Source organism: Gigantopelta aegis, chromosome 13, assembly GCF_016097555.1.
Source record: "Gigantopelta aegis isolate Gae_Host chromosome 13, Gae_host_genome, whole genome shotgun sequence".
In the NCBI taxonomy this organism is placed as follows: Eukaryota; Metazoa; Mollusca; class Gastropoda; order Neomphalida; family Peltospiridae; genus Gigantopelta; species Gigantopelta aegis.
The window spans coordinates 7328073-7346681 of record NC_054711.1 but is presented as its reverse complement, the minus strand read 5'-3'; the positions used below and the strand labels follow the sequence as shown (position 1 = coordinate 7346681).

General features: G+C 36.8%; 1 protein-coding gene across 1 annotated transcript in view; it reads left to right on the top strand.

Annotated features, from left to right (window-relative positions):
- LOC121387447 (islet cell autoantigen 1-like) overlaps window positions 1-18609 on the top strand; it is a 64788-nt gene that overhangs the window by 12587 nt on the left and 33592 nt on the right. Inside the window, exons 7-10 of the mRNA XM_041518563.1 lie at window positions 1272-1496; window positions 3880-3968; window positions 11660-11739; window positions 12511-12666. Coding sequence (XP_041374497.1) covers window positions 1272-1496; window positions 3880-3968; window positions 11660-11739; window positions 12511-12666 — 550 coding nt within the window. The remainder of the gene's footprint in view (window positions 1-1271; window positions 1497-3879; window positions 3969-11659; window positions 11740-12510; window positions 12667-18609) is intronic.

Here is an 18609-nt window from a genome sequence, read left to right as displayed (position 1 = left end):
AAATGAAACTGAAAATTCCCAAAATTTTGTAAAACAACGCTAAAATTCCCAAAGTCAAAGCCATAGGTGTCAAGTCAAAATTTAGAAATAAAACCCTGTCAAACTTCCAAGGTATTTCGCATAGAAAAACATAAAAGTAAAGCTGCGATTTTTAGTCTTGATCAGAGCTATCTCCTTTAGGTTTACATGTGCAAAACGGCAGGACATTTGAATTTTAAATGCATTGTATGCAGAATACAGCTTGCATGATGTCTGGCAAGATAGTATCCAGACTAGAGCTATCTTGGTGGTACAATATTGTAGGCTGTGACGTCACTACAACACACGCGATAGTGACATCATAGCTTAACCATATGTCTGATGCCATATAACCGTAAAATACAATGTGTTGAGTGCATCGTGAAACTAAACATTTCCTCCTTCCTAATGATTAGCTAGTTTTTGTTTGTTACATAAAGAGTTATTTCCCTTGCTTAATCTTCTGACTGGATTAATTGACAAAAACTACACTGAGTGAGTACAAGTTTGTAACTTATACTCACATATTGTCACTAATTTTTCTTATAAATATGTCCAACGCCATATAACCATAAATAAAATGTGTTGAGTGTGTCGTTAAAAAAAAAAAAAAAAATCCTTTCCACTTGATGCGCATTATCTCTAAGATCCACTTCCATCAGTGGGCCAGGCCCATTGGGTTATTTCTCGTTCCAACCAGTGCTCCACAACTAGTATATCAAAGGTGGTATGTGCTCTTCTGTCTGTACATATAAAAGAGAACCGTAAATAAAATGTGTTGAGTGTGTTGTTAAATTAAAAAACATTTCCTTTCCACTTGATGCGCGGTATCTCTAGGGTCCACTCCCATCAGTGGGCCCATGGGGCTATTTCTCGTTCCAGCCAGTGCTCCACAACTAGTATATCAAAGGCTGTGGTATGTGCTCTTCTGTCTGTGGGATGTACATATAAACTATCCTTGCTGCTAATCAAAAAGAGTAGGCGACAGTGGGTTTTCTCTCTCATTATATATGTGGTCTATAACCATATGTTTGACACCATATAACCGCAAATAAAATGTGTTGAGTGCATCGTTAAATAAAAAAACATTTCCTTCCTTCTTTTCCTTCTTCTGTATGTGGGATGATACCTATGAAAGATCTTTTGCTACTAACAGAATCATATTAATCAGTGCACTCTAGTGGTGTCGTTACACAAAACAATTTTTTTAAACATTAAACAAAACAAAAACAAATATTTTGTCTTATTTTCAGGTTCAGAGTCAGGTTCGTAAAACGAAATCGCGTTTCGACAAGCTGAAACTGGACGTGATGCAGAAGGTGGACCTGCTAGCCGCGAGTAGGTGTAACATGTTCTCTCACGTACTGGCTAACTACCAGTCCACCCTGCTACACTTCTGGGAGAAGACCTCGCGGACAATGTCTGCCGTCGCCGAGAGCTTCAAAGGATATCAGTATTACGAGTTTAACATGCTAAAGGTAATTCATTTTGTCATTTTATTTTGTGATCTTGAGAGAACGACTACTGTTTGTCGCCTAGTAGTTGATTTGTATAAAATTATTATTTGAGACAGACTAGGGGGCGGGACGTAGCCAATTGGTAAAGCATTTGCTTGATGCACGGTCAGTTTTGGATCGATTGCCATCGGTGGTCCCATTGAGCTATTTCTCATTCCAGCCAGTGTACCATGATGTATATCAAAGGCCATGGTATGTGCTATCCTGTCTCAGGGATGGTGTATATAAAACATCCCTTGCCACCAAAGAAAAATTGTAGTGTGTTCCTAACACTGTCCGAATTACCAAATGTTCGACATCCAATAACCGATGATTAATAAATCAATGTGCTCTAGTGATTTCATTAAACAAAATAAACTCAATCCATAGACCCATCCATGCATCTATCCATCCTTTCTTGTACCAGCCAGTGCACCACGACTGGTATATTAAAGGCTGTGGTATGTGCTATTCTGTCTGTGGGATCGTGCATACAAAAGATCCATTACTACTAATGAAAAATATGTAGCAGGTTTCATCTCTAAGACTATATGTCAAAATTACCAAATGTTTGATATCCAGTAGCCCATGACTAATAAATCAATGTGCTCTAGTGGTGTTGCTAAGCCAAACAAACAAACCATCCATCCATCCATCCATCCAGTCCTGTCAACAGTAAGGTGAAAAGCAAAAGCAGCTTTTGTAACTGATTATTGGAAAGCATACTGCGCGCTATGAGTGATATTTGCCGTCTGCCCCATGTCAGTTACAACAAGCCTTGCACTGTGTAACTAAGTTTGAAGTAATTATTTGTTAAACATCAAACATATAATTGAGCTATCACATGGGAAAACCTACAACTTGGTAAAAAACATACATAAAAATTATGTATTATTTATTTGCAAATAACAGGTACTAACTTCGTAAAACTAAATCTCAAATATTAGCACTCTATCTTTTTGATCTTGTGAAAACACAGCATCAGTGATGTCACTTTTGCAACATCAAAGTAAATGACGTCAAACTTTGAGCCGTGTTTACTCTGTTTCTAATGTCATTTCTCGCTCCAGCCAGTGCGCCACAACTAGTATATTAAAGGCCGTGGTATGTGTTATCCTGTCTGGGATGGTGCATATAAAAGATCCCTTGCTGCTAATCGAAAAGAGTAGCTCAGGAAGTGGCGACAGCGGGTTTCCTCTCTCAATATCTGTGTGGTCCTTAACAATTTGTCTGACGCCATATAACTGTAAATAAAATGTGTTAAGTGCGTCGTTAAATAAACCATTTTCCTTCCTTCCTGTTTCTGATGTCATACTAAGTTGTCTGACAGTTCATATAGTGTATGAATTTTGCGTCATTCATGTCCAATTTTAAGTCGATAAATTTATATATCCTTATTATTTTCATTGCAGCTATCAATGATTGTTCGCAATATTTCAGTCCTTCAGATTTCACGAAAACTATCATTTCTTGTACCGTGTCTGTAAAATTATGGAACCGAAATTTTGTTTCCAGTCATTATTATATGAGTACGAGTCTACGACTATTCGACGAAAATAATATATACACATGTACTCTTCAAAAAAAGTAGGTGAACTCTAATAAGAATTTACAATTGCCAAAATTGTAAGGTATATTAGTTGTGGGGAATGTTTATATGATAATAGTGAATTAATTGGGCAAACATTACCAACCGGTAATTCAGTATTGCAGTAGGTTTTATGACCACGAAAGATCTTGAAGGACGATTGGGGTCAAAAGTGAAATTTGAAAGTTGACGTTTTTTTATCAGTAAGTTGCAAATTCAAACAATAAAAATGACTACAAACAAAACAATATGATCAACAGAATGAAAACGATTGACAGAAATAATGTTCCACAGTGATTAATGGACCTTCCTGGAAATTGTCAAAATTGAGAATGACACGCCACGCACGTGTATAGGGCAACTGCGTGATGCATGTGCAAACTATGGAATGTGTTTCGATGTGTAGATAATCAGACCTGAACGTTCTTTACTAGGATGTCTGTGGTCAAAACGTATGTTGGTCTAATAGTTGATATTAACATTAATATTTCAGGTTCCCCTACTTTTTTTGAAGAATATATATATAATTTTTTTTCAAAAACAGTTTTCAGTGGGTTCCCATGATTGAAAAAGTGTTTCCCATGAAGTTTGAAATCCTATGCCTCTCCTGTATTTACTTGTTGCGAACATGCGCCAGCTGCATATTCATGAAAAAAACATGCTCCAGCTGCATATTCGTGAAAAAACATGCGCCAGCTGCATATTCGTGAAAAAACATGTCGTCGTATTAATCCATTTTACAGTCTTGTGGCTATATTGTAATTGTTATACTTTCAGGAGTTAGCAGAGCCCAGTAAGAAATTAGTGGAAGACGCGGCTACGAGAGAAACTCCGCAGAAAGATACTGATGATTTCGACTCTGCCAAGTAAGAGCTATTTATAGATGATACTCCAACTGCAAGATATATATAGATGTTGTTTGCAGGGGAGCAGAATTTTGCTCAGTTGTTAGATGGCTTAACTGAGGTGTGATGGGTCACAAGATCAATCCCTATCTGTGGAGTCATCGGGTTATTTACAGAACAACATGTGTTTTATGACCGGTGCATCAGTGTGGTATGTACTGTCATGCTTATTGATAACTGCACGTAAAAGATCCCTTGCTGCTGTCATAAAGACCGCAGCCTGTTTGAGTGTTTCTTATACTTTGTACCGGCCTCGGTGGCGTTGTGGCAGGCCATCGGTCTACAGGCTGGGAGGTACTGGGTTCGGATCCCAACTGGGTTCGATACCGACTCCAAACCCTGAGTGAGTGCTCCGCAAGGCTCAATGGGTAGGTGTAAACCACTTGCACCGACCAGTGATCCATAACTGGTTCAACAAAGGCCATGGTTTGTGCTATCCTGCCTGTGGGAAGCGCAAATAAAAGATCCCTTGCTGCCAATCGGAAGAGTAGCCCATGTAGTGGCGACAGGGGGTTTCCTCTCAAAATCTGTGTGGTCCTTAACCATATGTCTGACGCCATATAACCGTAAATAAAATGTGTTGAGTGCGTCGTTAAATAAAACACTTCTTTCTTTCTTCTTTATACTTTGTATGAAGTAAGACATTTGTTCTGAACAATGTACAGTCTCCATCATAATCAAAATCAAGGCGAGCTGAAGATCACTCTCATGAAATTGTACAAGGCGAATAATCTCATGGAATTTTAAAAAAAAGTAGTTTTTTTGTTTTTTCATGCGATAAATTTTCTACTTTCCTCAAACTTTCCAGGTGAGTGTGGAGTAGGGCAGAAGTGATCACTGGCCTTGTCTGGAGAAGACTGATGTGCTGGGTTGTTGTTGATGTGACAGTGGATTTCTGTTTTTGACACTGTAGACCAAGTGTTGCAATTATAAAAAATCTGGGGTGTTATTAATCCATATATCTTTTCTCCGAGGCGGGCCATAGCTCAGTGGTAAAGTGATCGCCTGTTGCATGGGCCATCTGGGATCAGTCTGCTTTGGTGGGCCCATTGAGCTATTTTTCGTTCCAGCCAGTGCATCACGACTGGTATATCAATGACCGTGGTATGTGCTGTCCTGTCTGTGTAATGATACATATAAAAGATCCCTTGCTACTTATGGTTAAATGGGTGGCTTGAATTTGTTTTGCGCAAATCATTAACAGGTTACACCAATTGTCAATTCTCGAAGGTGTGTTGTATAAACATTTGTGGGTGTGTTTTTTTTTTTGTTTTTTTTTTTACATTTATGTAAATATTTTTTGTGTTGTATTTGTGTTGTTACTGTTGTGTTTTTATAATAGTTTGTGTATTGTTGTGTTTTTATATCTCTGTGTTGTATTAGTGTTGTGACTTGTGTGTTTTTATAATAGTTTATGTGTTGTCTGTGTTGTGTTTTATATTAATTTGTATTGTGTCTGTTGTGTATTTTATATCTCTTGTTGTGTTAGTGTTGTGTTTTTATTTTGCTATACAGCGAGGACAGTCAAGAGTTGAGAGTGTCAGATAAATACAGTGCTAATAAAACTGTTGACGATCTACTTGGAGATATTCCAGAAACGAAGAGGTATGCCGGTCCAAAAAAATCAGTTAATGTTTACATAATACTTATCAGGCACTGATTTTATTTTAGGATTTCGTCATAACAGGTCAGGTCAGGTCAGGTCAGGTCATAGGGCTTAATGTGCACATTATAGCAAGCTGGTGTAGTGCACAACTGTTAACCTATGCCTGCTTATCCGCCAAGGACAGGTTTGCCAGAAACATGATTTACTATATAGATGTTTTGAAATTCAGTTTCGTAATCATATGCTTCTGACGCAAAATCTAAGATACACAGAAACGCAGAATCCTGCTAAATTCACAGCCTGCTTATAATATAACCTGAAATTGTTTTATTTTTATTTTTTATTAATTAATTTTTTTTATGGGTGGTAGTAGGTAGAGGCAGAGTACAGCTCTGAATGCTTATTATGACAAATATTTGTGTCTTATCAGAGTTTTATCACCTATGTTCCTACACTCTGATAATCGGAACCATTCCCCATCATTCCTTAAACAGCTACCGTATATCTTCGCCTGTAAGTCGATCTCGGCTATAAGTCGAGTCCCTAATTTCAAGCCCTGAAAACTTATTTTTTTTATTGACCCGTTTATAAGTCGACCCATGAAAAACAACTTATAAATATTGAAATATTTCTTATTTTCAGCACATGAGAACAATAATATACAATATTTGAACAAAAGAAAATTATTTTACAAACTTCGGTTTTCACGTTTTGTACATCGCAATACAATCAGACTATTCCAATCAAACTATCATTATTACATAGCATCAAAACGAAATATTCCCTTAGTAGAGAGTGAAAGCTGTTTGACTGTTACTGTATGGCACTGTACAGATGGTTTTGTGCACAGACAACAACTTTATTTATAAACACTGACAACAGATCATTACGATAAAACTGAAAGTATCACGTTTTGCCGCCACATTAATACATGTAAGGAGGATAACTCTGGAAAGTACACTGGTTTTTGTACCAAATGATGTGTGTCCCTGTGTCCCTATTGCTCTAGTGAACTGTAGAGATCAGTCTATTTTAAGGGAAAGCTCAGTAATATTCATGAAGTTAATCACCGAAAAAACATTGTTTGAACAACCATTAATGCCAGTGACCAGATTTCAAAATAAACTCAGACAACAGGTAGTTAGTATTGTTTACATTTTTGCTATTAGTGATGACTGTTATTTTAACTAAGTGGACTGTTCTCTTGGCATGCGAGTGAGATCGCACGCCTTTTTGCATAACCAAAACCGTTTTAATGCCAAAATAAAATAGGTTATAAAAAATAAATGTGTCAAATTAACATATTTGAATATAAATACATGGCATACTTCAACAATAAAACTTGTAAATAATCCCCAAAACAGTAATATTTTTTGGTGAAATTTTTTAACCCTCTTATAAGTCGACCCCCCTAGTTATAAAATAATTTTTGGGTGAAAAAAATTCGACTTATAGGCGAAGATATACGGTATGTCATTTTTAACACCTAATTTTGAAGTAAAAGATTCCCAATCAATGTAAATAATTTTCATTTTTTATTATTATATTATTATATAAAGGTATATTTTGAAAACAATACATAAGACTAGATATTAATTTGAATAAATACAAGTATATGTATAGTATTAGTCTTTTCGATTCTAACAAGACTTATTATAATGTTTTTAAATGAAACTGAAAATTCCCAATTTTTAAAAAAAAAAAACCCACTAAAATTCCCAGAGTCAAAGCCTTGAGTGCCAAGTCATAATTTTAGAAATAAAACTCTGATCAGAAATGGTATTTTTGCCAATTAATTTTTTTTTTAAATAAATAAAAAAAAAAAAATCCAGTCGCGATAACCGTATATATGTACCATAGTTTAAAACATGCTGGTGTGTTGTTAATGTTAAACACGTGGGGACCAAATTTACAAACATGCTGGTGTGTTGTTAATGTTAAACACGTGGGGACCGAATTTACAAACATGCTGGTGTGTTGTTAATGTTAAACACATGGGGACCGAATTTACAAACATGCTGGTGTGTTGTTAATGTTAAACACATGGGGACCGAATTTACAAACATGCTGGTGTGTTGTTAATGTTAAACACATGGGGACCGAATTTACAAACATGCTGGTGTGTTGTTAATGTTAAACACATGGGGACCGAATTTACAAACATGCTGGTGTGTTGTTAATGTAAACACATGGGGACCGAATTTACAAACATGCTGGTGTGTTGTTAATGTTAAACACATGGGGACCGAATTTACAAACATGCTGGTGTGTTGTTAATGTTAAACACATGGGGACCGAATTTACAAAACCTGTTTATGTCTTACACACATGTAACTACATATATTAATAATGCTTAAACGCCTGGGCCGCTTGTTCAAACGTTACGTTTGCTTAACCAATGATTAACAGAAGTTTTCTGAACCAAAGACTGACTCAGGTACAAATAACAACTGAAGACACAATGTTGAAACTTGATTTAGAACAATGAAAGATATCTACACATAATCAAATCTAAAGTTTATTTTGTCTTTGTGCAAAAATAATTAACAGTAAAATATTAGACTAACCCAGGGTTAAATTAACCTATGCTTTGAACAAACAGGCCCATGGTTTAAGAAAAACTGGCTTCATAAATTCGTCCCATGTTTCTTATCCTTTGCTTGTTCCGTGTGGCAGTACTGTTCCGTGTTTGGAACCGATAGTGGAGAAGGATAATTTGTCTCAAGATTCCAAAGATCTCAGCTTCCATTATCCGAGTGGGGATGCCTTGAATCACGTTCCAAACACAGAAGAAACGGCTGAACGACACAGTGTTACTAGTTCCGCTGAGAAACAAAGTGAAGTAAATGTGGAAAAACAGTCTGAGAATGAAAGTGTATCGGAGTCGAACTGTGATAAAAATGCAAAGGATAGGTAAAATGGATGAAAACTGTCCTGAAAGATTCCTTACTAACAACAGACACTGTGCTTAATGCTTATTACTAACATAGAATTATTAAGAAATAAAGTTTATTACTAATAAAATAATTATTAAAAACTATAGCTTATTACTAACATATAAATTATAATTATTAAAAACTAAATTTAAATATTACTATAAAAACTAAATGTAGATAAACTCCACAAAACATTTTGATAATCAAATTATAACTGAATTAAAGAGTCGGAGAATCTAGTGCTTTGATCATAGGATCAAAGTCTCTTGGCAGACCGATTCTCTTCTCTCTTTTTTCTGTCCCAACCATTTTTGTAGGAGGATGGGATGAACTATAGTTTAGTTTCTGAGGTGCATACTTTTTTGTTGGCATAAAATGTGTTTTGAATCTACAACAAACACAGAGATGACCAGGGACTAATGGTTATTAAATTCAAATCTCTAATGCTGCCGTATGTATGCAATTTGCATGGTGTTGCCATGACATTAAATTCTCAGACTGTGTTACTACTATTAGAGTGTTGAGTCACGTGAAATTTCTAGCATTTCTTTCCCTAAACTCTACAGCTGATTATTTCACCACTCACAGATGCCTAGAAGTACTAAAAAAAATTAGATTTAATTTTCTACCTAAAGTTTTCACACTAACATAGTCAGTACTATAATGTTTATTACGAACATGGAAATTATGAACTGAGGACAACTTAGAATGGAAAACTTACCTTTTGTGACACCCAATAGCCGATGTGTATTTTTGTGCTGGGGTGTCATTCATTCATTCATTCATTCATTTATCCATCCATTCATTCATCATTCATTCATTTATCCATCCATCCATTCATTCATTCATTCATTAAACAGGAAAAACACAAATCCTTCTTGTGTTCAAATTTAATTCTAACCAGTTGTGTAACCAATTATAACCAATGATAGATAATGAAATTTCTTAGCTGATCCCCACAGCAACTCTGATTAAACCATTTTTTGTGGAGCTATTACACAAACATTGCTTTTCTTTCCTACATTAGGAATGTCGTAAAAGCAGGTAGTAACTACAGGTTCAACAATTGACTTACTGTAAGTGTTTGATTAGAAGACTAGGCCTTGGCGCTAAAGTTTGGTTAATCTACAAACACATTTGGATAAAGTTATAACAGAGTGAAACAAGAGTCTGTCATGTGATGGGGAAATATCCTTTAAAAATAAGACTAGTGCTTGTCTCCATTTATTAACCATTACTTCTCAGGGATACGTATGTTTTTAAAAGTTTGAACATTGCATTTTGTGGTATTAGAAACACCAGGATGACCAAAAACACTTCTTATGTATGTAATAGTGTTTAGGGCCTGTACGAATCCAAAATATAGAATAATCTAAAATAAGATTAAAAACCTGAGTACTGGATGATAATGAGACCAAGGAATAAAGGAAAATAGCATTATACATCTTAATTCCAGCGCTGAAAATGGATACCAAATCATGCCATTGTACACGGGTACTTGAGTCCTTGCTAGACTTGTCCCGTGCCCAAGTACTCGAGTACTCGTGGAGACCCTAGTAGTGTTGGTATAAAGTGCTCCTACTGGCAGTAGCTAGTGGGAATTTCCCTATTAGCTCAGTTGGTAGAGCGCTTGACTTTTCATACTGAGAGTCAGTGGTTCGAATCGAATTAAAGACAGCTCTAAATACATGTATAAAAAAGATACCATGTGTTTTAAAACTAGAGTCTGTCACTTTATTACGGGGGGGAGGCGTAGCCCAGTAGTAAAGTGTTTGCTTGATGCGCAGTCGGTCTAGGATTGATCCCTGTTGGTGGACCCATTTGGTTATTTCTCTTTCCAGCCAATGCTTACATCTGGTGTAACAAAGGCCATAGTATGTACTATCATGTGTGATGGTGCATATAAAAGATCCCTTGCTGCTAATCGAAAAGAGTAGCCCATGAAGTGGCGACAGCGGGTTTCCTCTCTTAATATCTGCGTGCTCCTTAACCATATGTAGGACACCATATATACCTGTAAATAAAATGTGTTGAGTGCGTCATTAAATAAAACATTTCCTTCCTTCCTTTAATACCAGACTGCTTTTTGTGCCTAACATTAGATAGATGTGATGTGATAGAAGACGACGAAAACCAGTGGAAATGTCTGCCAGTTCCCGGCCTTCTGAACACAACACTGATATTTCACTCTTGTGATGTTATCTTTTGTTTGTTGTTAGTTAACCAATTTCACTGTCTCGCTTGCTTCTTCTTGTTTTTGTTTTTTTTTTTTTTGCTGTTGGTGTTGGCATGATATTATTAGTTTACTAACGTTACTAACAGTGCGTTATAGTGAATATTAAAAGGTCATGTGTGAGGGTAAAGGTACAAGTATAAACGTGGGAGTTTAGATTTATTGGTAGATTTCAGAAATGTGTTGATCATGCAGTTGTAAATTAGGTATGAGTAGTTGTGTAAGTATGTGTGCGTGTGTGTGTGTGTGTGTGTGTTATGTATACATGTACATACATATGTGAGAGACGGACACAGACAGGCATGGACAGAAATAGAGACAGATAGACAGACATAGCGATAGACATAGACAGATGCAGAGAGAAAGCAGCAGGAAGGGAGAGGGATAGGTACAGATAGAGGGAGAGAAAGAGAAAAGGGAGAGGTACAGAGAGAGAGAGAGAGAGGGGGGGGTACAGAGAGAGAGAGAGAGAGAGGGTGGGGAGGGAGGCAGATATATATCACTGATTTGAATCATCCCCGAATAATTCTATGGTTGTGTTTTATTACAGTATAGCCCATTGGGCTATTTCTCGGCTGGTATATCAAAAGCTGTGGTATGTACTATTCTGTCTGTGGGATGGTGCATAGAAAAGATCCCTTGCTACTAATGAAAAAATTTAGCAAGTTTATTACCAAATGTTTGACATCCAATAGCCGTTGATTAATAAATCAATGTTCTCTAGTGGTGTCGTTAAAAAAAAAAAAACCCCACTTTTGACAGTATATTTAATACTGTAGATATTAGTTTAATAGGTGGATGTACGAAGACATGTTGTGGATGTACAAACCATTGTTGTCATGTGTCAGTAAATTCAAATATTTTGATATTGTTTCAGGTTGTTGGATTTTGAAAGTGAACTGGCTGATGAAACGTCACAGGAGAAGAAAGCAACGTCAATAAGTCAAGTTACGAAAGGTGAGAAAATTGTTCAGTGAACTTGACTTCATTCATCCAGTGTTCTGTCCATCCAGCAAGTAGAATTTGCTGTGTTGAAGTTTTAAAAACAAAGGGAATCCCATTCAGATATGCAGACAACCGGCTTTTACCTCCCAATAATTTTATTCAGAAGAAAAAAATAAGATGAAAGGATTAGTATGATCAAAGGGGACCGGGATGTGGCCTAGTGGTAAAGCGCTCGCCTGATGTGCAGTCAGTCTAGGATCGATCCCCATTGGAGGGCCCATTGGGCTATTTCTCATTCCAGCCAGTGTACCACCACTGGTATATCCAAAGCTGGGGTATGTGCTATCCTGTCTTTGGGATGGTGCATATAAAAGATCCCTCGCTACTAACGGGGGGGGGAATGTAGTGGGTTTCCTCTCTAAGACTGTATGTAAAAATTATCAAATGATTTACATCCAATAGCTGATGATTAATAAATCAATGTATCGTTAAACAAAACAAAGTTTAAACAAACTTTTTATTCTTTTGTTGTTTCTTCCAGAGAAAAATGCACCACGACTGGTGTAGCAAAGGCCGTGGTATGTACTATCATGTCTGTGGGATGGTGCATATAAAAGATCCCTTGCTGCTAATTGAATAGAGTAGCCCACGAAGTGGCGACAGCCGGTTTCTTCTTTCAATATCTGTGGTCCTTAATCATATGTCTGATGCCATATAACCGTAAATTAAATGTGTTGAGTGTGTTGTTAAATAAAAACATCTCTTTCTTTCTTTCTTTTCCAGAGAAAAATGGTCAGAAAGCTGGTGAAGACGAATTCGGCCCATTCATGGATTTTGACGTTGAAGAAGATGATTCTATAAACCCAGCAAATGAGGATTTCGATTTTAGTGGAAAAATTCTCGAAGCTAGAGAAAAGAACAAAGAGATGGCCAAGAAAGGTAAGTTGTCTCCCTTGAACCTGAATATTTAGTTAGATTGGAATTCCACTGCCTTTTTTCACAGAATATATTTAATATATCTGTTTTCAGTGGTGGTGGGGGGGGGGGGGGGGGGGAGAGAGATTTAGCTCAGTCGGTTGATTGGTAACCTGAGATGCTTGTGTAGCAAGATCGAACCACCTCAGTGGATCCATTCAGCTGATTGGTTTTTTTTTTTTGTTCAAACCAGTGCACCACACATAGTCAAAGACTGTGGTTTGTACTTTCCCGTCTGTGGAAAAGTGCATATAAAAGATCCCTTCCTGCTAATGGAAAGATGAAGTTGGTTTCCTCTGATGACTACTAGTCAGAATTACCAAATATTTGACATCCAATAGCTTTTAATTAATAAATCAGTTTGCTCTAGTGGTGTTGTTAAACAAAACAAACTTTTTAGAACTACCAGACTTTTCATTAAATTAGTAAGAAGCTTGTGGTAGTTATAACTAGTTCATATGTTTGCTTTCTCTTTCTTTTATTAAATGGGAATCTGTCCCCTTAACCAGGGTACTCATACAATAGTTGTATTGTATTGTATTGTATTGTATTGTATTGTATTCTACTCTTGTCGTCAACACTGTTACCTCCTTTTCCGACACTTCAGTGTGTTCACTAAATACAGCTATCTACTTTTCTCGAACACTACAGCTTCTTACTTTTGAAGAGACTGAACCCATTAAGAACAACTAACAGCATTAAGAAGAAATATTTTTATCTTTTACTGTTGATTATGAAGTGTATACAATGATAAATGGTAGAATTAAACATTAAACATTTTAAAAAGCATCATAAAAATGAAATAATATAAAGCACGAAAATATACTAAAGTTCACTGAAAATGCACAAGTCAGATTGGTAGTGGTAAAATGGATCTGAGAAAAATTAATTAATGAATGAATTTTTAATGACACTCCAGCACCAAAATACACATCTGCTATTGGGTGTCAAAGATTAGGATTTTTTTTTTTTTGTAATAAACAGGGTTAGGTCTGGGTGAGCAGAAAATTTTGCGAAATAATCCATTAAAAAAACAAAAATTGCTGAAACCCATATTTATTTTCAAACAAAATATCAATTATTATTACATTAAATTTGTTTGCCAAATTAGATTAAAATTATCCGATTGTTTTTAAAATTTGCAATTGGCAAATTTGGCGAGTGTCAGAGGTAGCCCTGATAAATTATACCTTTAACTGATTTTATATAAATAACTGGACGTATGTTCTGGTAGGTAATATATAGCATAAAAATTGTACCTAAGGGTCAGTTTGTTTTGTTTAATAACATGACTAGAGTACATTAATTTATTAATCATCAGCTAATTGGATGTCAAACATATGGTCATTTTTGACACAGTCATAGACAGGAAACCCACTACATTTTTTCATTAGTAGCAAGGGATATTTTATATGCACCATCCCACAGACAGCATAGCACATACCATGACCTTTGATATACAGTAAAACCCCTCAAAACCGGATACCCTTGGGACCAAGACAAATGTCTGGTTTTAAGAGGGATCTGGTTTAGAGAGGTTAAGTTCTGTCCTGGTTTTTGAAAAGGGACTGGTTAAAACGTCTGGTTTTGAGGGAATTCCGGTTTCACAGAGGGTCCTGTTTTGAGAGGTTTCACTGTATCAGTTGTGGTGCACTGGCTGGAACAAGAAATAGTCCAGTGGGCTCACTGGCGGGGATCAATCCCAAACCGACCGCGCATCAGGCATGCGCTTTACCACTGGGCTACATCCCGCCCCTCCCAAGGGTCAGGGTTATTGTGTGTATTACAGCAACCTCACTCGTGAGATGGTAATAACAGGTGAAAATTGGGTGTGCATTTTCAGTGGAATTCAGTATATAATACATCTACAGCAGTGCTGTGTTCAGAATGTTTAGCGTAGGTATTTCGTAATGCTAGGCTCAGACTACCAACCATCAAGATGAAGTTGGCCAACGTTCTGCTATCACAACATCTACGACTGTCTGGTTGCTAGTCTGAGCACTCTTACAACTTGATTCTCATCGTATACAACTCCTCCGACTTTCTTGTATTAGTTGTTAATCTGAGCGCACCCATTGTAAGTTGCAAGTGGGGGAATTGTGATGCATCTGTCGTTTTGGCCAACTCTGTTGTGGCAGTTGGTAGTCTGAACCTAGTACTAGATGTTTTGCAGCACTTAATGTGTATGAAAGCAACAGTAGGAATAACACTTTTTACTCATTATTGGGAAGACAAAAGTTTTGTTTGTTTTGTTTTGTTTTGTTTTGTTTGTTTGGGGTTTTTTGTTCGGGGTGGGAGGGGAGATTGCCATCTATTTATTACCCCAGCAGGCACTCATAATGGGGAAAATAAAAATAAAAATTTCTTACTGAGAAATTATCATGCATTGGTCTAAAGTACCCTTCTATTCGACGATTTGACACTTACAAACCAATTACCTTGTTGGTAGTAAATATGACGTCATCACAATTTGGCAAACACATAATGACGTCATGTAGTTTAAAGAGTTTGCATTTACGGCTGTCTGGTTTTGGTGTTAAATTTATAACAAAATGTCATTTTAATGCAATTCATTACATATTTTGTTCCAGAATAAAGAGAGCTTTTCTTTTTGAAAATTACCTATGAACGTGATTCAATTACAAAGTCATAGCAATACTCAGAACAGTGCGTAAAGTAGTTTATATCGTTTCTATACATATACGTGCATTTGTGTTGAAAATAAAGGCGTTTAGAGGGGGAAAAAAACTTAAGTTATAAATAGAATAACTCGCTAAAGCTCGTGACAACTGAACATTATTTCACTCGTGCCATAAATTTGATAATAACTGCAGGGCTTCTAGAATGTTTATAAAATCCACTAGCCATGGAATAAGTGATTTAAAATATTTACTAGCCATGATTAAAAATTCACTAGCCCTACTTTACTATGTTAATACAATTTTATTCATTAATAGTAACAATCGGATATGTCACCTAAACAGGGAGATAGAGCTTAAAAACACTAACACTGGGAGGTAGTGGGAGGGGGAGCAGGATATTCGTATTTACAGAATAGACGTAACTGCAGCACTTGACTCGGGCATGGCAATAGCAATTATTTACTAGCCCAACACTGAATATCACTAGCCATGGGAGTGGGGCTACCATAATCTAGAAGCAATGTCGGGCATGGCAATAGCAATTATTTACTAGCCCAACACTGAATATCACTAGCCATGGGAGTGGGGCTACCATAATCTAGAAGCAATGTCGGGCATGGCAATAGCAATTATTTACTAGCCCAACACTGAATATCACTAGCCATGGGAGTGGGGCTACCATAATCTAGAAGCAATGTCGGGCATGGCAATAGCAATTATTTACTAGCCCAACACTGAATATCACTAGCCATGGGAGTGGGGCTACCATAATCTAGAAGCAATGTCGGGCATGGCAATAGCAATTATTTACTAGCCCAACACTGAATATCACTAGCCATGGGAGTGGGGCTACCATAATCTAGAAGCAATGTCGGGCATGGCAATAGCAATTATTTACTAGCCCAACACTGAATATCACTAGCCATGGGAGTGGGGCTACCATAATCTAGAAGCAATGTCGGGCATGGCAATAGCAATTATTTACTAGCCCAACACTGAATATCACTAGCCATGGGAGTGGGGCTACCATAATCTAGAAGCAATGTCGGGCATGGCAATAGCAATTATTTACTAGCCCAACACTGAATATCACTAGCCATGGGAGTGGGGCTACCATAATCTAGAAGCAATGTCGGGCATGGCAATAGCAGTTATTTACTAGCCCAACACTGAATATCACTAGCCATGGGAGTGGGGCTACCATAATCTAGAAGCAATGTCGGGCATGGCAATAGCAGTTATTTACTAGCCCAACACTGAATATCACTAGCCATGGGAGTGGGGCTACCATAATCTAGAAGCAATGTCGGGCATGGCAATAGCAATTATTTACTAGCCCAACACTGAATATCACTAGCCATGGGAGTGGGGCTACCATAATCTAGAAGCAATGTCGGGCATGGCAATAGCAGTTATTTACTAGCCCAACACTGAATATCACTAGCCATGGGAGTGGGGCTACCATAATCTAGAAGCAATGTCGGGCATGGCAATAGCAATTATTTACTAGCCCAACACTGAATATCACTAGCCATGGGAGTGGGGCTACCATAATCTAGAAGCAATGTCGGGCATGGCAATAGCAGTTATTTACTAGCCCAACACTGAATATCACTAGCCATGGGAGTGGGGCTACCATAATCTAGAAGCAATGTCGGGCATGGCAATAGCAATTATTTACTAGCCCAACACTGAATATCACTAGCCATGGGAGTGGGGCTACCATAATCTAGAAGCAATGTCGGGCATGGCAGTAGTAGTTATTTACTAGCCCAACACTGAATATCACTAGCCATGGGAGTGGGGCTACCATAATCTAGAAGCAATGTCGGGCATGGCAATAGCAGTTATTTACTAGCCCAACACTGAATATCACTAGCCATGGGAGTGGGGCTACCATAATCTAGAAGCCCTGATAACTGGTAACTTGTTTATTATCCTCTATTTAATAAATATCCACCTGACCGGATATTTTCAAAGAAATTCTTCCAAAGTGTTGATATTTTTACAATTCATAGCAACTGCCCTGAGTTATTAGAATAATAAAATATCTCCCAAAATAACATACTTGGATCAGATTCTGGATTAGAATATCAGTGTCTGTCTATTCTGATCATCCTGTTAATGTTTGTAAGTAACCCAAGCTGGATTATTTCATATATATGACAAATATATATTTTCAGTGAAATCAATACACCCTCAGGACTAACAAGAAAGTCAAGTATTAAGGGGTATCCAGTTTAGAGAGGTTAAGTTATGGACTCATTTTTAAAAAGGACTTTCGAAATGGTCAGGTTTTGAGGGGATTCCCATTTTGAGAGGGTCCGGTTTGAGGTGTATCTGTGTATATACATTAGGAAGTAAAATAAAGTTTGACCTAGTACAAAAACACATTTAATACACAACCACTGGTAAATTATGCAAGAAAATATAGAGAGGTTATTATCAGAGTGTTTTTTGATATCGTCAGTATCATATATTAGGAATTAGAATTGTATTATGCGTGCCTCTGGCGAGCATAATACATTATTTTTATTCCTAATACATGATATTGACGTTACCGAAATACACGAGGGTAATAATCTCTTTATCATATAATCTCAAGCTTAATACAACGTGTTTTTGTAAACTGTACACGCAACTTTAATTCCAGTCCGCCATTACTAGATATTCAAATGACGTAAGAATATGTGGCGCTGTGTATTTTTGAATGGAAATGATGTTAAACTCGAATGACATCATTTTGGATGTCCTTACATCAAAACAAACTAGGGCTTAACGTTTTTGGGGTTTTTAACGCTGGACAGCTTTCAGTGTAAAATTGCCATTGAAATGTTTTTATTCGATGACTATGAATGCATACGTCAATCATGGAGTGTCACCCAAGTACGTTTCTTAAATGTCAATAAACCTAGTGCTGTGACCTCGATTAATTTACATCTAATTTGCAAAGTTATCAAATTCTTAAAGTATGTGATCTTAAAAATATCACATACTTTGATTGCACTGAAAATGTAAGATATTATATGATAAATATATTTATTACCCATATGGGCAGTGAGATGCAGGTGAATATATTTTCTATCTTTCCCTAGGGAAAGATTATTGCTATCTTTCCCCGCTGGCGTCATGACATTAGTTTGGTGACGTCATCGATGATGAGATTTTACAAAACATTTAGCTCCACCAGTGTTCAGTTTTTGTTGAAATCGTTAGCAATTTGTTCTTGTTAACAATTAAACATGCTCTAAACTAATTTCTTTGT